Source organism: Plasmodium gonderi (genome assembly GCF_002157705.1).
Source record: "Plasmodium gonderi DNA, contig: Chr04, whole genome shotgun sequence".
NCBI lineage: Eukaryota > Apicomplexa > Aconoidasida > Haemosporida > Plasmodiidae > Plasmodium > Plasmodium gonderi.
The window spans coordinates 678,000-704,696 of NW_021628928.1; the positions used below are offsets into that span (position 1 = coordinate 678,000).

At 32.6% G+C, this 26,697-nt stretch overlaps 5 protein-coding genes across 5 annotated transcripts; all 5 read left to right on the plus strand.

Moving 5' to 3' along the window:
• Positions 1-1,625: 1,625 nt before the first annotated feature.
• Positions 1,626-5,128, plus strand: PGO_041370 (serine-repeat antigen 5; the record flags this gene model as incomplete). Its single annotated transcript, XM_028686325.1, has 4 exons — positions 1,626-1,659; positions 1,898-2,434; positions 2,613-2,744; positions 3,027-5,128. The coding sequence occupies 4 exons, from the start codon at positions 1,626-1,628 to the stop codon at positions 5,126-5,128; spliced, it is 2,805 nt and encodes a 934-aa protein (XP_028542126.1).
• Positions 5,129-6,170: 1,042 nt separating this feature from the next.
• On the plus strand, positions 6,171-9,983 carry PGO_041380 (serine-repeat antigen 6; the record flags this gene model as incomplete). The annotated part of the gene is made up of 4 exons (XM_028686326.1): positions 6,171-6,204; positions 6,402-6,992; positions 7,262-7,402; positions 7,732-9,983. 4 exons carry the CDS (start codon positions 6,171-6,173, stop codon positions 9,981-9,983), a joined length of 3,018 nt encoding a protein of 1,005 aa, XP_028542127.1.
• Positions 9,984-11,422: 1,439 nt separating this feature from the next.
• PGO_041390 (serine-repeat antigen 7) lies at positions 11,423-15,247 on the plus strand (the record flags this gene model as incomplete). The annotated part of the gene is made up of 4 exons (XM_028686327.1): positions 11,423-11,459; positions 11,788-12,549; positions 12,672-12,809; positions 13,053-15,247. The coding sequence occupies 4 exons, from the start codon at positions 11,423-11,425 to the stop codon at positions 15,245-15,247; spliced, it is 3,132 nt and encodes a 1,043-aa protein (XP_028542128.1).
• A 1,315-nt stretch (positions 15,248-16,562) lies between these two features.
• PGO_041400 (serine-repeat antigen 8) lies at positions 16,563-20,389 on the plus strand (the record flags this gene model as incomplete). Its single annotated transcript, XM_028686328.1, has 4 exons — positions 16,563-16,596; positions 16,814-17,569; positions 17,817-17,951; positions 18,231-20,389. 4 exons carry the CDS (start codon positions 16,563-16,565, stop codon positions 20,387-20,389), a joined length of 3,084 nt encoding a protein of 1,027 aa, XP_028542129.1.
• Positions 20,390-22,719: 2,330 nt separating this feature from the next.
• On the plus strand, positions 22,720-26,114 carry PGO_041410 (serine-repeat antigen 9; the record flags this gene model as incomplete). Its single annotated transcript, XM_028686329.1, has 6 exons — positions 22,720-22,783; positions 23,056-23,214; positions 23,448-23,503; positions 23,779-24,302; positions 24,453-25,606; positions 25,933-26,114. 6 exons carry the CDS (start codon positions 22,720-22,722, stop codon positions 26,112-26,114), a joined length of 2,139 nt encoding a protein of 712 aa, XP_028542130.1.
• Between the last annotated feature and the right edge of the window lie 583 nt (positions 26,115-26,697).

Below are 26,697 nucleotides of genomic sequence, written 5' to 3' on the forward strand. Positions count from 1 at the left end.
AATATGCGGATAGATTATCCCAATAGTAACACAGATTCATCCACACTCCAGGCTTGTTCGATGCCAATTTATTCATTAATGAAAATGTGATTAATATATAAATTATTTAATGAAAAGTATGTACCCATATTTATATTTGTCTTTGAAAACAAAATTTTTAATCCACTGAAAGGGAACAAACAAAACAGTGGTAAGACCCCAGCTCAAGATTCCATTGCGCATGGGCAGACATATCCAGAACATGACATATTGGTTAGAAGAGACCCCAACAGCGGGGAGAGAATCATTATATAAATAATGAACGTATATTAGGTACAGCATCGACATGCATATGAACAATAAAGTAGTAATTTGAATCGCAATCTCCAAGTGCAGAAGATCAGATTAACGAAGGTGGCAAAACCTCTGAAAGGATTGAAATATTTCAACCTCTTAAAGTATGTCGAAAAAAAAAAAAAAAAAAAAAATCAGAGTAAAAATTAACCAGATCAAATTTGATCATGCACAAACTTAAAAACCCATTCAACAAGTCTAGATTAAAAAGAATGCATAGAATTCTAAAAAAATGTTTTTTTTTATATGACTCTAGGGGAGAGTATATTCCTAGAATTTGTTTAGTTAACAAGCATAAAACAGATAAAACGTTTTTTTTTTTTTTTTTTTTTCCCCTTTTGCAAAGTGTGTGAGCATATGTAAATATATGCAAATTTGTGTCTACTCCATGTGTTTTTTTTTTTTAAAAATATATGAAGATGATATTATTTAATATAGTGTGTATCTTCTCATAAAATTGGGTTTTCATTTCTTGAATTTTTAACCACTCTCACTAAGATATACGCTTCATTCTGCAGTATACTTCTTTCAATCAAATATATATTTTTTTGGTTAGGGTGCATATACGTATTATGATTTTTTTTCTTTTAATTTTTTACTATCCCCGTTTTGGATTTATTTATGCCATTTAAATGAAATGCATTTTCCAAGTTATGAGAAAAAAATACCTTTTTTTTTTTTTTTAAATTTTATGTTTTTAACTTTCCAACTCTCCGAAATGTTCTAAGAGTCGCTCGATTTTGGAAATACATCCCCAAGGGCAGAACAAATAGCTCAAAACGGCACAAAAGTGTTTATTACACAAGTACACACATAACACGTGTGTGCATGGATATACATCGACCGCGATCTTCTCCTGTTTTGCACTCACATAAGAACACACAAAAGTGTAAACAAAAACGTAAAGAAAAGCATAAACAAAAGCGTATGCAAGTTTGATCTTCTTTTTGAAACACAATAGTTGCATTGAGCGTTACAGTTGGCTCAGAACTCTTGGCATGCCATTATTACACACAAGTGGAAATTAACACTTAATGCACTTTCTATTTTGATTCGTGTAAAGATCGGAAAAATCATAAAAATGTGTGTAGCTCTAAGAAAAAAATAAAAAAATTCAATAATTCCTTTTTTTTTCCAAAAATAATAAAAAAAAAAAGGTCCAGAAAAAAAAAAAAAAAAGAAACAAAATATGGGTTACAACTTTAACCAAAATAAATGCTTTATTTGTATGAAAAAGGAAAGCATTATATGAAATAGTAGTCTTAAAACATATTTAAGTTAAATGCAACAAGATGAAGTATAGTATTCTCTTCCTTATTGCATTATGTGAGACAAAAAAAAAAAAAAAAAAAATTCAAAGAAATAATATATGAGACTAAATATGACACCACAATGGATAAGGCAATTTTACAACACTTTGGAAAAAACAAAACCATAACCAAAACGAGTTGAAGCCTTTTCTTAAGTTTGTCCCATTTGGGAAATTAAAATTTTTTTCATTTTTTTATCTCTGAATATGGCATTTTTCATTACATACTATTTTTTTTTAATATATTTTGTGCAGGTGCCACATACAGCAACACTCTGGTGAGTAGTACAACTACGACAACTGTGACAACTGGAACAACTGGAGCGACTCATGGAGCAACAACTTCTCAAGCAGCCACGGCAGAGGCTCAGACTCCAAATACAAGTACCGTAACAGCCTCTCCTGGAACTTCTTCTTCCCCTAGTCCCACAGAACAAGCTCCCAGTGCTGGCAGTGTACAAGCCGAACCTGCAGCTAGTCCAAAAAAAGATGAGATAAAATCTGCCTTATTAAAAAACTATGCGGGGGTAAAGGTCACGGGGCCCTGTGATTCAGATGTAGGACTGTATCTCATTCCGTATATATACATTTCTGTTATGCCAAAAGATGACATCATACAATTGTCAACCAGTTTCCCAGATTCGGACAACACAATTGTAGAATTTAAAAATGGAAATGATTCATCAACTAACAAATGTCAAGGAAGTACAACAAAAACGTTTAAGCTTATACTACACCTCGAGGATAATATACTTACCCTCAAATGGGTGGTGTATGACCAAGGCAACGGAAGTAAGTGAGAAAAAGGGAATGAAAATTGCACGCAACTCCATAAGGATGTGTGTAGATCAATTTTTTGCCCCAGTATGTGTGCATCCTTCTGCATAATCAACACTATCAATTTTTCTATACATTTATAAATATATATAATATATCTTCATCACAGCCTCCTCGTCAACATCGAAACAAGCTGATGTGAAAAAGTACAGATTGCCAAAACTGGAAAGACCAATAACCTCTATTCAAGTACATTCAGTCATAGTTCAAGGAGACAAAGTGTTCTATAAGAGTAAAGATTATTCCATAAACAAAGAGATTCCAGGTATGTTCATTCGAAAATATGATTGCAGTTGATATATGTGTAGATAAAAATGTGCATTAATTTTATGTACATAATGTGGGGAAGTCTAGTGCGTTTTTTTTTTTTTTTTTTTTTTTTTTTGTCCTGCTACTTATACTTCGTGTTAGCAATTTATAAGAAAAAATAAAATAGATATGGAATAAGCATGTTTAACAATTTTTTTTTATTATATTATTTTTTTTTTTTTTTTTTTTAACCCATATTTTCCCCTTTTCCCCTTTCACTTTTCCTCCATTTTAACAGAAAAATGTGAACAAATTGCAAGCTCTTGCTTCTTAAGTGGAAACACAGATATCGAAAGTTGTTATACATGCAATTTGTTGATTAATAATGACAATGTGAATGATGAATGTTTTAATTACGTTTCTAAAGCTTTTAAGGAAGATTTCTTAACAATTAAAACAAAGGGCGAAGATGACGAGGATTCCTCTGAGCACAAACTTGTGCAATCCATCGACAGTATACTTGATGTTGTTTATAAGACGAATGAAAAGGGAGACAAAGAGTTGATAACTTTAGAAGAATTAGACTTATCTTTGAAAGACGAATTAAAGAATTATTGTCAACTACTCAAAGAGGTTGATACAAGTGGTACATTAGAAGTGCACCAAATGGGAAGTGAGACAGATGTGCTAAAAAATATTACAAAAATTTTGCAAAAACATAAGGACGAAAAAAAAATATCATTGCATTTGAAGCTACAAAATCCAGCAATTTGTATAAAAAATGTGGATGAATGGATGGTACATAAGAAAGGATTAACATTGCCCATTTTACAAAATGGACATGGTGATGATTATTCTGGAGAACAGAGCAATGTAGGGGATAAGCAGAATGATAAGGGGTATACATTCCAGGAAGATAAAGATGGAATTATCGATTTGTCAGTTATAGGAAAAAATTCGAATGCTTCATCCACTCCATTCACAAATCACATGTTTTGCAATACAGAATATTGTGATAGATCAAAGGACAAAAGTAGCTGTCTATCCAAAATTGAGGCAGAAGAGCAGGGCACTTGTGCCACTTCCTGGATATTCGCATCTAAGCTACATCTAGAAAGTATCAAATGCATGAAAGGGTATGACTACGTTCCTAGTTCTGCCTTATACGTGGCTAACTGTTCACAAAAAGAGGGTGATGCAAAATGTCACGCTGCCTCGAACCCGCTGGAATTTTTGAACATTATTGATTCTAAGCAGTTCTTACCATCTGCATCTGATATGCCTTATTCTTACAAGCTGGTTGGCGATGTCTGCCCCAAACCGAAACATCACTGGACGAACCTGTGGAATAATATCAAATTGTTAAATCATAAAAATGTGCCAAATTCGGTAGGCACAAAGGGATATACCGCTTACCAAAGTGAGCATTTCAAAAACAACATGGACGAATTTATCAAAATTGTAAAATCTGAAGTCATGAAAAAAGGTTCTGTTATTGCCTATGTGAAAGTAGACGAGATGATGGGTTACGACATGAACGGTAAGGCGGTTCACGGCATTTGTGGTGGCGAAGTGCCTGACCTTGCTGTGAATATAATCGGCTATGGAAACTATATAAACGCTGAGGGAGTGAAAAAATCGTACTGGCTTCTACGAAACAGCTGGGGTAAATACTGGGGAGACAACGGAAACTTTAAAGTTGATATGCATACACCTGAACACTGTCAATATAACTTCATCCACACAGCTGCTGTGTTCAATTTGGACATACCCCACTTCGAATCTGCTTCGAAGAAGAACACAGAAATGTACAGTTACTATTTGAGTAGTTCTCCCGATTTTTATGACAATTTGTATTACAATGCTGTGGATGGAGTGAAGGGTAATGCGACGAAGAATGGCAAACACTTACCAGGAGGTTATACTGTCTCAGGGCAGGACAGCACATCAAATGGAGCAGATGCAACAACAGTTGTGCAGGGTTCAGAAACAACAGTGCAAGCAGAAAGTACTAGAGAAACAGGGGAAACAGGAAATCCAGGATCATCAGGAGTAGCAGGACCAGCAGCACCCGTCACTGTAACACCCGCAGTGGAAGAACCCTCACAAGAACAAGTGAGCACCCCATCAAATGTGGAAGATTCTAAGAAGACCCATGTAATACACATTTTGAAACATATTAAGGAGACCAAAATGACAACAAGAGTAGTTACATATAATGGTGAATACGAATTAGGGGATCATGCTTGTTCACGAACGCAAGCACAAAGTTGGGAAAAACAGGAAGAATGCTTAAAATTTTGTAATGACAATTTACCCGAGTGCCCAAGGAATGTTTCTGTTGGGTATTGTTTAACCAAGTTGCGAAAATCGAATGATTGCATTTTCTGTTTCGTGTGAAATGGTTTTGCACATCATTTTTTCACATTGGGCACGTATGCATACGTGCATGCAAGAATATGTGAACCCTTTTATGTATATAAGTGAGATTTTCCTTTAACAGGAAAAATAGCACATTTGTATTAAATCCTGATATGCCATAAGTGAGGAATCTTTTTTGTGAGTTAAGTAAAATGAATTTTATTTTACTTCATTGGTTTTGCTCCATTTATTATAATCTTCTTTTTTTTTTTTTTTTTTTGAGAAAACTCTTTTTGTTGCATTTTACATTTATTTCGAGCGTAGAAAAGTTCTAAGTTCAGTGTGCAAACGTGTAAGTGCGTGCGTGAAGATATGCTACAGAACAGAAACAAACATGAGTATATTCACACGTATATGCACTGAAGATGTTAATTCCTTTAAATATATTTTCCATATATATATAAACAATTTTTCAATATTTAAAAATAAAAATTTATTTAAACCTTCTGTTACAATGAGATACTTAAAATTGTGCATACACCTTTATACACTCCTAAAGAAAATTCCAAACAGGAAACGTATTACTGTGCTGAACGCACAACAAGAGCAAAGTTTTACATGCACACACGAACATGTAACAAATACACAATTTGCTAATTATTTTCATCACTTTTTACCTTTGAAAAAACTTTTGGGTTGATTATTCTGCTAGCTTTTTATCATGAAATTAGAATGTGCAAGATGCGATATATTAATGGAAGCGAGAAAGAATATTAGGCTAGATTAATTAGGTTCCGGTATTTTCCTAATGCACCCCACTCCCTATTTTACCTCACCTTGAGGTTTTCCCAATGCATGATAGTCGAAAAAAATAAAAACAGATCAAATCGCACCATTAACAAGATTGATAGTAGTAAAATTTTAGTTATTTTTTTCCCTCCCTTTTTAAATAAAAATAGGCAGTTTTTTTTTTTTTTTTTTTTTTTTTTTAAATAAAACAAAGCAAGTGTGTGAAAAGAAATAATCTAGTAACTTTTATTATTAATATTTTTCCTCCCCTTTTTAATGATAATAAGACGAAATGAAAACCCGTATTTCCTTATTCCTGATATTATGTAAGAAGTGGAAACGCTTAATAAATTGCAAAATGATCAAAATAGTCATATATTCAACACTTTTGGAAGAGCGAAAAGTGAACATGAGTGTGTTAATCATTCTAGAGTTCATATGTTTAGAATTATATAAATGTGTGTTCAATTATGTATATCTCATATTGTGCATGTACTTATAATTTTATTTGCATTTTACACAGGTGCTGTTTTCAGCAATAGTGCCATAAAATGTGAGGGAGGCACTGCAGGGGCAGGAACTACAACCACAGGCCAGACTTCAGGAATATCTACAGAAAACATCCAATCGCAAGGTGGGCAAGCTCCTCAAGGAACAGGTGAAGATACTAGTCAAGTACAATCTCCTGGTATACCTTCAGGAGCTACTGCTCCATCCCCTCCAATCAATTCAGATACACCAAGAGCTCAAGATCAAATAGTGACATCACCTTCCCCTCCATCCGAAGGCACGAAAAAGGAAATTCAGATAAAATCTTCTCTTCTTAAAGGTCGTAAGGGTGTAGTAGTGACTGGTTCATGCAATGCAAGTTTCCTAGTTTTTTTCGTTCCTTATCTTTTTATTGATGTGGATACGGAGAGTAGTAATGTTTATATGGGAACTGATGTGAATTACCTAGATGTGACAGAATATATGGGGAATAAAGATAATAAAAATGATATTAAAAATGTATGTGAAAACAATAAGAAGTTCAAATTTGTTACACTCATTGATGATGATAATTTGATTCTTAAATGGAAAGTGTATGGTCCAAATGATAAAATACCCAATCCTGGTAAGTGAGAAGAAAAAAAACATTAAAAGATTCATGATACTGATAATATTGCACATTATGAAGAAAATGCATAATTTACCCCATCTTTTGAATGTAAAAAAAAAGTTGGTAGCGAAAATGCTTTTTGTCTACCTCTTTGCAAAAATTATATGCATTTTGTTCGGTCTACCTTGACATGTACAATTTTTTTTTGATCCATCCTAATGATAATTTAATTTTTGACATTTATTTTATTTATTTATTTTTGTTTCTCTCCCCTCCCCTATTAGCTGAAAAAGTGGAAGTGAGAAAATACAAAATCAAAAATTTGAGTGGTGTATTCACAGCAGTGCAAGTGCACACTGCTTTACAGCAGAATGGGTCTACCGTGTTTGAAAGCAAAAATTATGCCTTAAGTAACGACATTCCTGGTTAGTTTCATCGAAAAATGAAGAAATAAATGAGGGCTCATTATTTTGTAGAAGAGTTAAACCTTTGCGTAGGTTCCAAATCATTGCCTTGGCAAGTCCTACTGTTTTATTATCACTCCTTTATTGCCACTTCTTCATTGCCACTCCTTTATTGCACTTCTTCATTGCCACTCCTTTATTGCACTTCTTCATTGCCACTCCTTTATTGCACTTCTTCATTGCCACTCCTTTATTGCACTTCTTCATTGCCACTCCTTTATTGCACTTCTTCATTGCCACTCCTTTATTGCACTTCTTCATTGCTAATATTTTTATTTCCTTTTTTGTAGAAAAATGCGATGCAATAGCAGCCAATTGCTTCCTCAGTGGAAATGTTTACATCGAAAAATGCTATAAGTGCACCCTGAAAATGAATGATGAGAATGAAACAGATGTGTGCTATAGTTACGTACCGAAAGATGCAAAGGCAGAAAATCAAGAAACCATCCCTGCCAAGGGAAGTAATGAAGATTCTAGTGAAGCTGAACTGGATGCATCGATTGATAAGATCTTAGAAGGAGTATACAAATATGACAAAACCGATAAGAAGATTCTTGTAAACTTCTTTGAAGCAGAAGCATCTTTGAAAGCAGAGCTGTTAAATTATTGTTCACTACTTAAAACGGTAGATAATAGTGGAATCCTGGAAAATTACGAGTTGGGTAACGAAGAACAGATTTTCTCAAATTTGACAAAGATATTGAAAAAACATCCAGAGGAGACAAAATCTACGCTGTATAATAAGCTGAAGAATGTTGCTATATGTATGAAAAATGCAGAAGAGTGGATGGAAAATAAGAAAGGACTTTTATTACCTACCTTGTCATTTGAAGACATGAAATTGAATCATAATTATACTGCCAAAGAAGGGGAAGAAAAAACGGTAAGTAATAACAACATAAATGAGGATGAACCAAATGGACACTTTAATGGAGTTATCGATTTAGAAACAGCTGAAAAGACTAATTTTAGTCCCTCCCAATTTGCAGATAAAATGTATTGCAACGCTGAATATTGTGACAGAACTAAGGAAGAAAATGGATGTATATCAAAAATTAATGTGGAGGATCAAGGAAATTGCGCAACTTCCTGGATATTTGCATCGAAGCTACATCTAGAAAGTATCAAATGCATGAAGGGGTATGACCACATTCCTAGTTCTGCTTTATATGTGGCTAACTGTTCGCAAAAAGAGGGTGATGCAAAATGCAACACGGCTTCTAGTCCATTGGAATTTTTGAATATTCTTGATGGTGAACACTTCTTACCATCTGCATCTGACATGCCATATTCGTACAAGCTGGTTGGCGATGTCTGTCCCAAACCGAAGCATCACTGGACGAACCTGTGGAATAATATAAAATTGTTAAATCATAAAAATGTGCCAAATTCGATAGGAACAAAGGGATATACCGCTTACCAAAGTGAGCATTTCAAAAATAACATGGACGAATTTATCAAAATTGTAAAATCTGAAATCATGAAAAAAGGTTCAGTCATCGCATATGTAAAGACTAACCAAATGATGGATTACGACATTAATGGTAAAACGGTTCACGGCATTTGCGGAGGTGAAGTGCCTGACCTTGCTGTGAATATAATCGGGTATGGAAACTACATAAACGCTGAGGGAATGAAAAAATCCTACTGGCTTGTACGAAACAGTTGGGGAAAATCCTGGGGAGACAAAGGAAATTTCAAGGTAGACATGCATACACCTGCAGACTGCCAACATAATTTCATCCATACAGCAGCTGTGTTTAATTTGGACATGCCACAGATGGATGTTAATACAAAGCAGGAACCAGAAATATATAACTATTATTTGAAGAACTCTCCAGATTTTTATAACAATCTTTATTATAAAAATTTTGATGCATTAAAGGCTAGTGCTTCAAATAAGCAAAATGGATTCCATAATAATTCTGTTATTCATGGTCAATCTGATGATAAATCACAAGGCTTCGGAAATTTGGCAGTGGATTTGTTATCATCATTTACAAAATTAGCGGGGAAAGCAGCTGAAGTAGCAGTAGACACAGCGATTAATGCAGCAAAAGACGTAATGGGAAGAGGAGCAGCAACAACAGGAGGTGGAGGAACATCGGGAACAGAATCAGCAGGAACAGGAGGAGAGCAAGGGCAACCAGGAGTAGCATCCATGTCAGGTAATAGTCTTGAAACTTCAGGATCACAACCCTCCGGGGATACAGCGGCTGTAGCAGGACCTGAACAAACTCCAACGCAAACAGCATCCGTCACTCCCCCAGTTAACACCAATGCGACGAGCACCCAAATGTTGCACATTTTAAAGCGCATTAAAAATAGTAAAATGAAAACACACTTGGTTATGTATAAAAGTCACGAAACTATTACTTCTGGTCACGATTGTTCAAGATCTTTATCAATAAATCCAGAAAAGTTTGAGGAGTGTGTGAAGATATGTAACGAAAATTGGTCTAAATGTGAAGATGATCCTATACCAGGAATATGTTTGTCAAAGCACGATGCAGATAAATACTGTATCTTCTGTTATGTGTAAAGAGAAATATGTGTGAAATGCGTAAGCTATTTTCTTTTCCTTTTAAAGAAATAGTTAAATAGTTTTTTTTCTCTTTTGGAAATCTATCAAATTTAAACACTACTTTTTTAATTAAAAGAAGAAAGTAAAAAGGAAGAAATTTTTTTGCATGCACTTTGTTGATGTATGGTACTACATATTTGATGCACAGCTAAGTAGTCATATTTTTTTTTTTTTTTTTTCTCTACTTCATTGCAATAATGAAAAAAAGCCAAACTTTTCAAGAAATGAAACTTTTTTTTTTTTTTTTTTAAACAATCCTAAGTAACCATCATCCATATGTATACATTGAGTTGATGCCGGTATGTATGTGTGTATGTATATGTTATACCTATCTTTAGGGTAGTTCTAAGGCAAATACAACTTTGTTAACCCTCATTTTTCCTTTTTATGCGCAGTCTTAAGAGTTCTTTTTTTTTTTTTTTCTACTTTTTTATTATTTCATGGCATGATCACTGTCGAGGGTTAAGGAAAAAACTACGAAATAGGGAAATTGTATTATTATTTTAATTTTTTATTTCCTCCCCCAAACCACACACACACATATTCCAACATGTGCACTAGCTGAAATTATTAATTTTTTAGATAATAAAAAAAAAAGAAAAAATGTGCATTATATAATCAAAACATTTTTGTTCGTAAATGGAAAAAACAGGAGTAATAAAAATTTGTAAGTTATTTATACCTATAGTAAACAAAAAAGATCTGTTTCGATTTTCCAACTTTTTCGAATTTCTCTAGAATTATTGCAACAATGCAGTAGCAAAATCGATACTTATAAACAACATATGAATGTGTCATTTTAAATCATACATAAAAAAAAAAAAATTCATTTACGTGTGTACATATAACACTTTAGGAGAATGTTTCAAGAATGGATGACAGAACATCTTGTTCTCGTCTGTTAACTATTAGGAGACTTCCACACATATTAAAACTTAGTCTCCTAGAATATTAAAGCATAAAGCACCTCTCCTAAAAGGGCGTGAAAAAAAAAAAAAAATTTATCGATTTTAGAAAAAAACGCTTTTATATTAGAATAATTTTGTTAGAATAAAAAAATAAAATATAAAAGTAGAGAAAATGTAATTAAAAAAACTAAAAAAAAATGATCCAAAAAAAAAAAAAAAAGAAGAAAAAAATTAATTAGAAAAAAAGTTTCTCATTTTAGATGGTAAAAGGAAGAACAGAAGAGAAATGGATATATGAAGGAAAAAAGTGAACAATTAGGGAAATAAAAAAAGATAAAAAAAAAAAAAAAATAAAAGTAAATAAATAAAAACAAATAAACAAAGTAATAAATTAATTAGAAACCAAGAAAAAGAAAGAAAAGAAACCTTTTTAAAAAAGAAAAGGTTTAGAAGAAATATCCTAATTTTAGCTTCCCAGTTTTGATGAAAATGATAATACGTCCCGTATGGATCTTCTTTGTATTAGGTATGTTAAGAGAAAAAAATAATAATAAAAAAAAAAAAAAAAAAAAAAAAAGGGTAAAATGTTTGCATTTTCGAACCCTACATCATATATTATATACGCTTCTTTCACACCTTGTATATGTCGTGAAACAATTTGTAACTATCCATAGTGGAGTCTCAGAGGGCATGACATTTTTCCGTAATTTAATTCTTTCATCCTAATGGTGCTTTTCAGTATACTACGTTACCACTTCTGCCCATTATTTATCTATCTATCTCCTTATATATATCTCTCTTTATTATATATCTATCTCGTTATTTATCTTTCCATATATCTATTCTATTTGTAGTCTTTTTAATTATTAAAAATGTTGTAATATGCGAGACGAATAAAAAAAATGATGCATCCGAAGATAGCAATAAAGGAGCAAACGAAACGAATAACAACTCATCATCTTCCCAGAATAACAACCCAAGTGATAAATCAAATAATGAAGATGATGATTTTCCTACAAAAACAATATCGTTTAATATGCCTACAAATTTAGAAAATGGTGGGTCTACAGATGATAATTTAGAGAATAAAGACAAATCAAAAACGACAAGGAATAATTCTTCTCAATCTAGCAATAATGTAACTGAAGATGGGATGAGTAATTCTACATCTAAATTAGGACCTCCATTTATATCTTCACGTGGACTTCAACAAACAAAACCATATGCACGTTCAGTATCAATGCAAGGAAAAAAAGAAGGAGAAAATAATAATAGCCAAAATAGATCAAAGTCTGATGGTCCCCCTGAAGGTCCAGTTAAAGTAGAATCTGCTTTATTAAAAAATTATAATGGAATCAAAGTTACAGGTTCATGTGGATCCTATTTTCGAGTATATTTAGCACCACACATACTGATATATGTTTTAACGAAAAATTCTTTAATCCAAATTGAATCCCTTTTTGATGATAATACAAGGATTGATTTTGAATATGCAGAAGATATAATAAATAAGTGTGAATCAGGGAAAACGTTTAAGCTCATTCTCTATTTAAAGAATAATATACTGACACTTAAGTGGAAGGTTAACCCTCCTCCTGCTGCCGTAGGCCACAAAGGTAATTTAGAAGTTGAGAGAAATGGAGAGACACACCCCATTTTGCTCAAAAAAAAAAAAAAGTAATAGTTTGTTTATCACCCATTTTTGTATTCATTTTTCTTTTCTTTCCACCTTTTATAGTTCATACTAAGGAAGACGTACGAAGATTCAAAATTCCGCAGTTGGATAGACCATTCACTTCGATACAAGTATACACAGCGGATGTGAAATCTGAAATTATTGAAACTAAAAATTATGCATTGCAAACGGATATTCCAGGTAAAGCTCTAAAATGAGAAGGGAGAGAAAAAAAAAAAAAAAAAAAAAAATTTACATATACTAATTTGGGTGGTATAATTTCATTTTTTTTTCACGTTTTGCATGTATACGTCTGATATAGAGAGGTTGTAAATGGATGGAGCTTTCATTTTTTTTTTTTTTTTTTTTCTTTTTTGTGTGTGCGCATGTATGTGTTAATTCTTTCGTATTCATAGAATTATTATTGTTTTTCCTTTTTTTCAGAAAAATGCAACTCTATTGCAACTGATTGCTTTTTAAACGGAAATGTGAACATTGAAAAGTGTTACCAGTGTACACTTCTGATTCAGAATAGTGATCCATCTTCCAATGAATGCTTTAATTATGTTTCAAAAGATATGAAGGACAAATGTAATAATATAAAAATGATAGGACAAGATGATTTAAATCCAAAGGAATATGAGCTAACAGAGTCTATCGATGTTATTTTAAAAAATATATACAAAGTGGATAATATTAACAAGAAAAAAGTGTTAATAACTTTAGACGATTTTGACGATGTTTTGAAAGCAGAGTTATTGAACTATTGCAAATTGTTGAAAGAAATGGATGAGAAGGGAACTTTAGAAAATTATGAGTTAGGGAATGAACTAGAAATATTTAATAATATTATTAGATTGTTAAAAATGCATCCTAAGGAAAATATTATTACATTACAAGATAAATTAAGAAATACAGCTATTTGTATAAAAAATGTTGACGAATGGGTGGAAAATAAAAGGGGCTTAGTGTTACCAAAAGAAGGAGAAATTTCTAGCCTTGAAAGTTCTTCTACCGATTCGAAGACTAATGAAACAGAAGAGGAAGATAATTATAAAGAAAATAATTACCTGCATGAAGACATGTATAGAAGTGACGATGATGGAGTTATCGATTTAGTGAAAGCTGGGAAGGAATTAAAATTAAGGTCGCCCTATTTTAAAAATAGCAAATATTGTAATTATGAATATTGTGATAGATGGCAGGATAAGACTAGCTGTATTTCAAACATTGAAGTGGAGGAACAAGGAAATTGTGGACTTTGTTGGGTATTTGCATCTAAGTTGCATTTAGAAACTATTAGATGTATGAGAGGATATGGTCATTTTAGAAGTTCTGCATTATTTGTTGCAAACTGTTCTAAAAGGAAAAAAAAAGATATATGTACAGTGGGATCAAATCCTATAGAATTCTTGAAAATTTTAGAAAAAACAGGATTTTTACCGTTAGAAGCAGATCACCCATATTCATATAAAAATGCAGGAAATGAATGTCCAAAACCGAAAGAAAATTGGGTTAATCTATGGGGAAATAGTAAACTATTATTTCATAAAATGTATGGACATTTTATGAGTTATAAAGGTTTTATTTCTTACGAAAGTAGCCACTTTAGTGATAATATGCATCTATTTATAGATCTTGTGAAACGTGAAATTCAAAATAAAGGTTCTGTAATTATTTATATAAAAACGAAAGATGTAATTGGATACGATTTCAATGGTAGAGGAGTACACACCATTTGTGGTGACAAAATGCCTGACCATGCAGCAAATATTGTTGGATATGGTAATTATATTAATACTGAGGGGGAGAAAAAGTCTTACTGGATTGTTAGAAACAGTTGGGGATATTACTGGGGAAATGAAGGAACTTTTAAAGTAGATATGCACGGACCCAAGAATTGTAAATACAATTTTATTCACACAGCTGTTGTTTTTAAGGTTAACTTAGGTTCCATTGATATACCAAATCAAGATATAGATTTACATAGCAGTTATTTTTCCAGACATAATTCTGGTTTCTTTCATAGTCTCTATTTTAACAATTACGATGATGAGGCTGACGGGGAAGAAAAATGGGCCTTTCAGAAGAGTGACATAAGTGACCATAATGGGGATATAAATAATGACAATAGTAATGGCAATAATAGTTACAGTAACAGTGACAGCAACAGTGACAGCAACAGTGACAGTAACAGTGACAGTAACAGTGACAGTGATAAGCGTTCTTACCAAAAAGGCAAGAAGAAGACAAGTGATTCATCAAAAAAAGGATCAAAAAAGAAACAAATTACAGCTCAAGACTATGATAACACAAGCAGCTATGCTGCTGCTTCTAGTTCTACTTCTAACCAAAGTGCCAAAGCAAACACCAGTGCTGAAAAAAACATACAGATATTACACATCTTGAAACATATAGAAAATTCCAAAATTGTAAAGGGATTAGTTAAATATGAAAACATAAATGAAACGCAGAATGAATATACTTGCTCACGATCCCATTCGAAAAACCCCGACAGATATGATGAATGTAAGCAGTTCTGTGAGGAAAATTGGAACAGTTGCAAAAACCATTACTCTCCTGGATATTGCTTAACCAAATTGTACAATGGAAGCAACTGTTACTTTTGTTATGTGTAAAAATAATAAAGCTGCGCGGCTCAGGATTTTCACTAAAAGGATCTGGGTTAATTCGTGAAACACCCATTCCTTTATCTTCCTCTTCATTTTATTATATTATATTTTATTTATTTATTTCTCTCCTTCAAGAATGTCAAAAAGTTGTCACCTCATTACATTTTTTTTTTTTTTAGTAAACACAAATGTGATTTTAATTAATGTTCCCAAGAAAGGGAATGCCTTTTGATTATAATTCTTTTTCGAATAATAATTTAAAATTTTTTTTTTTTTTTTTTTATTACACGGCATTTCACTTTTACATAAACGTAGAGAGACTGTGTAACTAATTTGAATGCACGTGAACATTCTAGCCTGCATGAATTTGCTTTCTCATTTTTTTGAGTATTCCTTTACCAAGTTCCTTCTTGGTGCTGGTTTGAGCTTAATACTTTTCAAACCCATGTTGCACGTATCATAAACACCTGATTATTTTTAAAAAAAATGACAACTTATGAAAATGTAAAAGAACGACTAGCTTCTTATTTTCCCTCCTCCTATTTGGATTGTTGCAAAGTTCCACTCATCTGCTTATAATGAGGAAACACACATCTTTTAAATTGAACTAATGAGAGAGGAGCAAAATTTATGAGTGAAATTGTTAAGTAGCGAAATCATTCTTTCGTCATATACAATGCATGCGAAAAGAGAATATACAAAAAGTATGGCTCATAATTGTGAAAATCGTTTAATTCTTCCAAGGAAAAATATGCACTGTTCATTCGATCTTACTAAAATGGCATTACACATTTCTCTCTAGGTGAAGTAACGCACTTGTACTGTCTTCACTTTATGGTTAAATAAAATTGTCTCGGGGCACATATTAGTCTAGTAGCATTGCTAATATACACACACTGGTGGAAAATAAAAAAAAATTAAAAAATTAAAAAACAAAATAACAATTGCATTTCTTGTTCAACGCAACTTCAAGTGGCGATTTTACACACATACACACAAAAAAAAAAAAAAAAAAAAAAAATATGAAAACAAAATAGTGATAATAATAGTGATAATAATAGTGATAATAATAGTGATAATAATAGTGATAATAATAGTGATAATAATAGTGATAATAATAGTGGTAATAATAGTAGTAATAATAATAAGGACAAAATAAGCCAATGTCCTGTATTCCTTTTTAACATCTCCCGAAAAGGAACACCTTTTTTATTAGGTTCCATAAAAACCAAGGGAAGTGTGTAACTTGGGATCCAAACTGTGAATTCACCTTTGTAAAACTGAGACACACACCTACGTAATTTGAAACCAATAGGACAAAATGATTCGTCGTCTTTGCTTCCTTTTAATAATATGTAAGGCAAGAAAAAGCAGAATAAAGCAGAATAATAAAACATATGGCGAAAAATGTGTTGAGCCATTAGAGAACCTATATAACAATACGCGATTTTTCCTTTCAAAGTTCCACATGTTGTATTTAGCGCACAGGATTCCTGCCTTAAAAATTTTTTTTTTTTTTTTTTTTTTTTTTCCTATCCCAATATATGTCTTCTTATAATTCGTTTCTTACAGGTGTCATATTTGGGAAATATGTAGCACGCTGTGAAGGGGATACACCAGTTGAGTCTGGTAATGGAGATTCTGGAGTAGCTACCCCTGGTGCAGGAGTTTCACAGGGTGGGGCTTCTGGATCGAGTGATAAAGACACAGATAAACCTCAGAGTCCTGAAAGCTCTAGTTCTAGTTCTAGTTCCAGCTCCAGCAGTCCTTCATCAGAAGATGTAGCAAAAGAACAAGATCCCCCTGCCGCAGTACCTCCCCCTCAGGCCGAATCTCCAGTTGGTACCGAACACCAACAACCAACAGCTCCACCACAAGACCCATCTGCAGATGGTACCCAGAACCAACCTCCAACATCTCCCCCTACGCCTTCTGCAAGCGAAACGAGGAGTCCTGATGAGAATCCAATTTCACAAATGACTGTAGCTGAACCTGAAGGGGACACATCTGCAGAAACAAGTGACGACTCAGAACAAGGAATTCAGATAAGATCTGCCTTACTGAAACAATTGAATGGAGTAAAAATTACGGGTTCTTGTAAAGCACATTTTCGTGTATATCTCTTTCCACATTTGTGGATTTATGCAGTGACAGGAGAAAACAAAATACAGTTGAGTCTCAACTTTGGATCAATACCATCCATTGATCTAGATAATCTAACGAACGATTGCAAAAAGGGTACTAAAGACACTTTTAAATTGATTATACATACACATGATAATAATCTGACTCTCAAGTGGAAAGTTAATGGGGAAGGAGCCGGTGAAGGTTAGCACATGAAAAAAGGAGAAAATATATGTAAAACTAAGCAAAGCTGATAAGAAAAAAAAAAAAAAAAAAAAAAAGGAAGAATTTCCTCTTTTTAAACACAAAATGATGCTTTGGACTTTTTACCCCTCCACCTTACTACAGAAGGGGTGAACGAGACATGCAGATGTTATAGTATGACTTTCCCCTATCTTTTCCCCTCTCCCCACTATTATATACATTTCTTTTTTTCATCAAATTTTTATAGGAAATAAAGCGGATGAGAAAACGTATAAACTTCCATCCTTAGAAAGACCATTCACCTCTATACAGGTTCATTCAGTCAACAGCAAATCAAAAATACTTGAAAGTAAATTTTACGACATAAAGAACAGCATGCCTGGTAAGTTCCAAAAAAAGGAAAAAAATAGGAAAAAAATAGGAAAAAAAAAGGAAAAAAATAGGAAAAAAATAGGAAAAAAATAGGAAAAAAATAGGAAAAAAATAGGAAAAAAAAAAGGAAAAAAAAAAGGAAAAAAAAAATTTTATGCTTTACATTACTCACTTTTGTTTTTTCACATGTACTGGATTCCTCTTGTCTCTTCATTTCTTCTCATCACACATTTTTTTTTTTTTTTTTTTTTTGAATTTTTTTCCCAATCCACTTCTCCCACTTGGTCAGATCAGTGTAGCATAATTGCCACCAACTGCTTTCTGAGTGGGAATTTGGATATAGAGAAGTGTTACCATTGTACATTGTTGGAGAAGAAAGTGGACAATGATAACGAATGCTTCAAATATGTTTCAAAGGATGCACAAGAATTAATTTTAAAGGATACAACAGTTAAGGGAGAAGACGATGAACAATCAGCAGATTACAAATTGATAGAATCGATAGATGCCATACTGAAAATGGTGTATAAGTCAGATAAAGATGATGAGAAAAAGGAATTAATAACGGTAGAAGAAATAAGTGAAGATTTAAAGAACGAATTATTAAATTATTGTGTATTGATGAAAGAGATAGATACTAGTGGAACTTTGGATAACCATGAATTAGCTAATGAGATAGAAACATTTAACAATTTGACAAGGCTTCTACAAATGCACTCTGAGGAAAACATTGTAACGTTGCATGATAAGTTGAGAAACACAGCAATATGTATAAAAAATGTAAATGAATGGATTGTGAATAAGAGAGGTTTGAATATCCCCGATGGTAGTACAACACATAATGAACAGATTGAACCAAACCAAATTGAAGAACTGTTTAAAGAATTTGAGAAGGAAAATAGTATAAGTGATGAAGCATTTGAAAAGGATGAAAATGGTATTATCGATTTAAATAAAGTTAAAAACAAAATGAAACTTAAATCTCCTTATTTTAACAAAAATAAATATTGTAACAATGAATATTGTGATCGATGGAAAGATAAAACTAGCTGTATTTCAAACATTGAAGTGGAAGAACAAGGAGATTGTGGTCTCTGTTGGATTTTTGCATCTAAATTACATTTAGAAACCATTAGATGTATGAGAGGATATGGTCATTTTAGAAGTTCTGCATTATTTGTTGCAAACTGTTCTAAAAGAAAACCAGAAGAAAGATGTACTGTGGGTTCAAATCCAACAGAATTTCTTCAAATTGTACAAGATACAAAATTTTTACCCTTAGAATCGGATCTCCCATATAACATTAATAATGCAGGAAATTCATGCCCTATGAAGAGAAATAAATGGACTAATCTATGGGGGAATACAAGACTGTTATATCATAAAATGTACCATAATTATTTAAACACATTAGGATATATTGCATATGATAGTGATACTTTTAAAGATAATATGGATTTATTTATTGATATATTGAAGAAAGAAATTCAGAATAAAGGTTCCGTTATTATTTACATTAAAACAGAAAATGTCATTGATTATGATTTCAATGGTAGAATCATTCATAATTTATGTGGTGATAATGATGCAGATCATGCTGCAAATATTATTGGATATGGTAATTATATCAGTTCTAATGGTGAGAAAAAGTCCTACTGGTTAGTGAGGAATAGCTGGGGTTACTACTGGGGAGATGAAGGAAACTTCAAGGTTGACATGTATGGGCCAAAAAAATGTGAACACAACTTTATACACACAGCTGTTGTATTCAAAATAGATTTGGGAATTGTGGAAGTTCCTCAGAAAGACGAAGTTCCCATGTACAATTATTTCTCTAAGTACGTACCAAACTTTCTCCACAGTCTCTTCTATGCCAACTATGACAAGGATAGCGACGCCCCTTCCTTTTTCCAAGGTTGTAAGGGAGAGGAAGCGATCGTTTCTGGGCAAACCAGTGAAGAGACAACGGAGGGAAGCCCTACCGATTTAACACAAGTTGGAGAAGCAATCAGCGAGTCATCAACCCAAGGTCAGACACCAAATGGAGAACCAGGAAGTGATTCCTCAACCCAAGGTCAGACATCAGATGGAGCAGACATCAGTGTGGAGACACCCCAAGCTAACCCAACTGAAGTAGTCCAAAATGCAGTACCAGGAAATGTATCAGTCCCAGAGGATAATTCAGGGGAGAAAAAAATAAATGTTGTGCATATATTAAAATATATTAAAGAAACTAAAATAAAGAGGACATTTGTTAGATATGACAGTTTAAGCGAAATAGAAAGTGCACATACCTGCTCAAGGGTATATGCCAAACATGATGAGAAGTATGACGAGTGTTTACAATTCTGCATGCAAAATTGGACTACCTGTAAAAACCATTACTCCCCTGGTTATTGCTTGACAAAAATGTATGTAGGTAATAACTGCTTTTTCTGTAATGTGTAGGACGTGTGTTATACAAAGGTTGTGGTATTTTTTTTTTTTTTTGGGGAGGACGTGAAGTTGGAAAAGTGGTGCGACATGACTTAGATATAGATCAGAAGTACTATTTTAAGTCTTTACAACAATGGGAGTGATATAACCTCTTTATGGAACATAATTCAAGGTTAAAATATGTTAACCGGTTCTCGTTGCCATACTTTGTCAAAGATTGAGTTATTTCCGTCGTAAGGATGACTCATGTGCTTTTAAGGAGTTGCTTCTATATTTCCTTACGAGGAATTATATTTTTTTTTTTTTTCTCAATCCATTTGAAACTCTTTGCTTTTTTTTTTTCTATATATATTAACGTGAAGATTGATGTCATTTTGAAATTTCAAATGTACGCCTTTTTTTTTTTCCTTCTACATACCGCACTTACTGCTGTTCCATTTGTTGCTGTTCCATTTGTTGCCTTTCCATTTGTTGCCTTTCCATTTGTTGCCTTTCCATTTGTTGCCCTTCCATTTGTTGCCCTTCCATTTGTTGCCCTTCCATTTACTGCCTTTACACTTACTGCCCTTCCACTTTCTGGGATGTTTAAAAATTTTTTTTTTCCAGCTTATTCGCAGAACTGTAGATTAAATAACAATTAAAATGTTAACACATATGAATTGGTTTTTTTTTTTTTTTTTTTTTTTTTTTTTTAAACGCTTTTCTTTTGTTCACACAACATCTTTTTCACCTTTGAAAGTAGCCAAAAAAAATAAAAAATAAAATGGAAAGTCGTTCAAAAAGGTGGGTTGGGCACAGTTATATATGTGTATACATAAATATCCACATGAAAATATCCCTTGTTCTTTTCTTTACGGAAGAATTGTTCACTAATATGGAATTGGTATACACCTCCTTAATATGAAGGCACTTACATAAAAAGGGACCCCAAATAAACCCTGTCAAAAATGCCTGCCAATTGGCTATCTTCATAGATAATGCAAAACTAAATACGCAAACCAATACACAAATGAAAACGCAAATCAGTACACAAATGAAAACGCAAGTCTTTTGTTGTTCATATTTTTTTTTTTTTTTTTTTTTTTTTTTACAAAGCATGGATTCACACGAGCACCAGAATTAATCTTACAATTGTGAATTTTGTCTTGACCTTTTGGATATTTCCAATTTTCATATTTGTGACTATATATTTCTGTAAAATTAAAATTTTACTATGAAAATATTTTAGAACAATTTTTTCAAAAGAAGGAACTTTCAAGGAGTAATATTTCTTTTTCATCTTCTGACACACCAATGAAGAGCATGCAAGGGAAAGAAATAATAAAGAAAAAAAAAAAAAAAAAAAAAAAAAAAAAAAAATTATGAATGGCTCACAGATGTCCAAAAATGGCTCAAAAAATGTTAAACGAATTGAACAAATTGCATGAGTTTGTCTGTATGAACAAATTGGAAAAACTTGTAACCCCCACAGATGCTGCATTTTTATTCAAAGGCAGATATTCCTACAACGGGATGGTGTATATATATATATATACATACATACATATATGCATGTATATGTAATAAAGCCGGTTAAGACAAATTCTTCACCATATCAAATGCATGTATATATATACAAGCCCCCTCATCATGTAAACGGACATGAAACCTTCTCGTTCCTTCACTTTGCTTGCACACACATTTGATAAATGCATTTCCATTTATTTATTTATTTTTTTTTTTTTCTTATACATAAGATGGTGAAAATTGTACCATAGCGTATAACACTTTTTATTCTTTAAAGTGTGAGCGTGTACAACTAAGCAAGTGAATATTCACACGTCCAGACATATTCATATATACGTACTTTTCCTGCACGATTGACATCCTGCAGAATGTGATTCTTTAAATTGAACACGGGTATGGTGTAATCTCAAAGCTGTGAAAAAAATTCCTTTGTACACCCCTTTCCCTGCTACATTCGTTGCGGTTATATTTTTTTGTTAATATATTTTTTGGCCACTGCTTACTTGCTCTTTTTTTCCTGATTTTATTTCCTTTTTTTATAAGTTTTAAGTCCTCTAGTCATGCGATCAGTATTATAAAAAGTTTGTATTGTATTTTTTTCTTTTTTTTGCTTGTTTGTTTGTTTGTTTTTGTTTGTCTTATTGTCTGTTTGTTTGTTCGTTCGTTTTACTGTTTGCCTTTTTACCTGCTTGTGCCTTTTTCCATCTGCTCCACGTGAATTAAGATAAAGAATAATCACCATACCAAAACAAAAGAGTACGAAGGGGACTACCTAGATTAGACAAAAAAAAAAAAAAAAAAAAAAACACCTTGTAGCTTCCTCAACTTAGTCTAAAATGAAAGCAAATGAAATAAAGTACTACCTTCTATTCACCTTTGTGGTCCATTTGGTAAAACGAGGTATGGCCATACTTGCTAGAACAAGTTCTTGTCTTTCGATTTGTTATGCTGTTTGTTATCTATACCCATATTTTTATTATTTATATTATTTTTATACTTTTATCATTTTTATTATTTTAATTACTTCTATTATTTCTATTATTTTTATTCTTTTACTTTTTTTTTTTTTAGCTTTTTTCTTCTTCTCTGTTTATTTTCAAGATGCTCCATTTTCTTTTTCTCAAACACATAGTTTTTTTTTTCCCCTCCCCCCTCTCTTCTCAAAAAAACAGTGAATTCGAACATATTAGTAAACTGCTTCGGAGTGTTGCACTGCAAGATGTGTCATGTCGCTATAAGAAATTGTTTCTTATCAGGAACCAGTAACATGTCAAAATGTATTAAGTGTGAAGAAAATTACTACAACATTCGGCCATGTACACATCAGATAGGTTCGTCAAATTGAATACATTTAAAAACCATGATTTTGTGCGTATAAATTTGTGCGTATAAATTTGTGCGCATAAATTTGTGCTCATCTTACAGACACGTGAGAAAAAAGCATAAGTATTCATAACAGTGCATGGTATTTACCCCCTGTGTGTCAGTTTAGCTACTTTCTATTGTGGTTTTTTCCACTTTATTCACTCACTAATTATGTTTTCCATTCCTTTTGATTTTTCAGAAAACTTCATTCAGACATCGACGGATAAGGAAAATTTCGTTGAACTCAAAGATCACGTAAGGGGAAAAAAAAAAAAAGGAAAAACCTAGAAAAGCACAGTGGGGTGGCAAACTGGACAAAATGAGAGAAAGTGAAATAAAAAAAATAAATTCGATTAATGCATTCGTTAACCCAGAAAATACACTACTTCGCGCGGATGGGAACATTTTATCCGACAATTTAGGCCGACAATTTAGTCTGTCAATTTTATCCGACAATTTAGTCCGTCAATTCAGTCCGACAATTTAGTTCGTCAATTTTCACCACCCATCTTCACCACCCCTTTTTAAAGGACTACTTAACGGAAAACAAAGTAGACGCTTTAATTTCTGAAGTTGTTAAAATGTCAAGTGAGATGCACAAGAATGAAGCAAGTGCTAGAGAAAACCTAAGTGAAGATTTAAAAAAAAAAATAATGCAGTTGTGTTTGTATTCCAATTTTTCTGACAATTATGAAAATGCAAATAAGCACGAACAGGCAAGTGTAGAAGATGTCGAAAAGCACATCCACAAAATAGTAACTATGTATATAGATGGAAGTAACCATATGGAACATATTATTAATTCTATGAAAAATCCAGCATTGTGTTTAAAGAATCCAGCAGAATGGACAAAGGACAGAGCTGGTTACAAAGATAATGATATACCTTCAGTAGGAATCATACCTGAAAGAAAGTTGTTTAAACCTTACCAAGTTAAATCTCTTATGAGTTCCTTATATAGCCATAACTCTAACTGCAATAGACAATTCTGTGATAGATTTTCTGATCCAAATGAATGTGAAAACAAGATCCGAGTCCTCAACCAGGGAACGTGGTAAGGCAAAACATACATTTTTCCGTCGTCTCTCATAGTGCACTCCTCACCTAGCCATACAAACCCACACATACGCAAACCCGTTTGATATATATATATATATATAACACCTCCTTCATGCATTATGTTATATCACCACCCATTTTGCAGCGGAAACTGCTGGGCCTTCGCCTCTTCCCAAGTGATATCAGCATACAGATGCAGAAAATCCCTTGGGTTTGCAGAACCATCAGTGAAGTATGTAACTTTATGCAAGAACAAACAATTAGGAGATAATGATTACAGTTTGTTCGGGCACTACAATGATAATATATGCAGAGAAGGTGGACATTTGTCATACTATTTAGAAACTGTGGATAAGAGTGGAATATTACCAACATCATATGATGTACCATATAATGAGCCATTAAAAGGAGCTGATTGTCCAGAAAATAACAAGACATGGAGTAATATGTGGGAAAAGGTAAATTTAATTGATAGAATATTAAATGGGTATCTATATCGTGGATACTTTAAAATTTCATTTCATGAATATACAAGAAATGGAAAAACAGAAGAATTAATTCGATTATTGAAGGATTACATAATAGAACAAGGATCTTTATTTGTCTCTATGCAAGTAAATGAAAAATTAAGTTTTGATCATGATGGTGAAAAAGTAATGATGAATTGTGAATATAATGAATCACCTGACCATGCCTTAGTATTAATAGGATATGGTGAATATATGAAACCCTCAGGAGAAAAAAGTTCTTATTGGTTAATTCGAAATAGTTGGGGTTCTCATTGGGGGGACAAAGGAAATTTTAAAGTAGATATGTATGGTCCTGGAAATTGTAATGGTGCAGTATTATGTAATGCATTTCCATTACTCTTACAAATGAGAGGAAACAAAATTAATAAACCTTTGCCTAATGATATGGCATCTACTGACAATAAAACCAGATATGACCATTCTTACTTTAATAGAGATAGAAATAGAAACAATTCTAGAAGGTATAATTATTCAGGAAATAATCAAGTAAACCCCAATGGACGACGGGGTGGTGATAATAATAACCCTTTTGATATACCTAACCCCAATGATACATTTGATGATCAAAATCGATATGAACCTAACTTTGATCCTTACAATGGAAATAATAATTATCCACATGTTGACAACAAGAAAGATATGGCCAGAAACAATAATGCTGGAATTAGTGACAACAACAGAAACAGAAATATAAGACACAAAGTTTTTAGAACCACCCTATCATTGAATATAGGAAATACTCAGTTTAAGCGAAATATACATATGAAAAGTAGGTGACATGATTATGTAATTAGGATATACTACCATTAATGTGTTTCTAATACTTGAAAAAAAAAAAAAAAAAAAAAAAAAAGAAAAAAAAAAAAAAAAAAAGCATTATCCTATGTGTATATCATTACATATATTGCAAGAAAGGGCAATGTGGAATCTTCGCTCTTTTTATACCTATCTGCACATGTCCCCCCATGTGTACTATGATCAACACGTTTATGTGAATTTACATTCTCTCCCTTTTCCATGCTACTCTTGCAAATTCTGTGCGATGCCTTTCCATTCTTATAACCACCTTTTTTTTTCTTTTTTCTCCTTTTGTAGGAAAAGATGAGTACAAGGAAAAGACGTCTTGTTTAAGAACTTATTCCATGGACACACACGAAGATATCTCTTGTCGAAACAACTGCGAACGATTTATTGACAAGTGCCAGTATTACACATCTGTTGGTGGATGTCTAATGAAGTATGCCCCAAATTACAAGTGCGTTTATTGTGGCATGTAAAGTGGGTGATGGTTTCACCTCATTCATAATGAAATCTGATGCAATTGGAGAAGGAGAAGTGGGCAAAAGGAAAGAAGAAGAGTGAAAAAATGATGAGTGAACAAAGAGTGGACGAATGAACCAAAAAACAAACACGCGCACAAACTGCGTTCCGTTTTGAAACATCTGAGCAAAGCAGAATATACCTTTTTAGGGATCACCACTTTTTTTAAAATTTCTAAAAGGAGGGGATTTTTCAACCTGGGAATTACCAAAAAATGGAATGAGTAAAAAAAAAAAAAAAAAAAAATTACATAATGATTGTTTGTCATATGGTACCATAATCATTATATAATGATTTTTTTTTTTTTTTTTTTTTTTTTTTTTTTTTTTTTTTTTTTTTTTTTTTTTTTCCTTTTTTATTTTTATCCCCTCCCCTTGTTTTTTTCCCTTTTTGTTTTTCCCCCTTTTTTTTTTATTAAAAATGTCTGCGTGGCACCCATGTCCCACATAAAAAAAAGTGCAATAAATAAAAAAATCTTTTTTTCTTGCTTTTTTTCCCTTTTAAAAAAAAATTTTTTTTTTTTTTTTTTCTTTTTTTTGC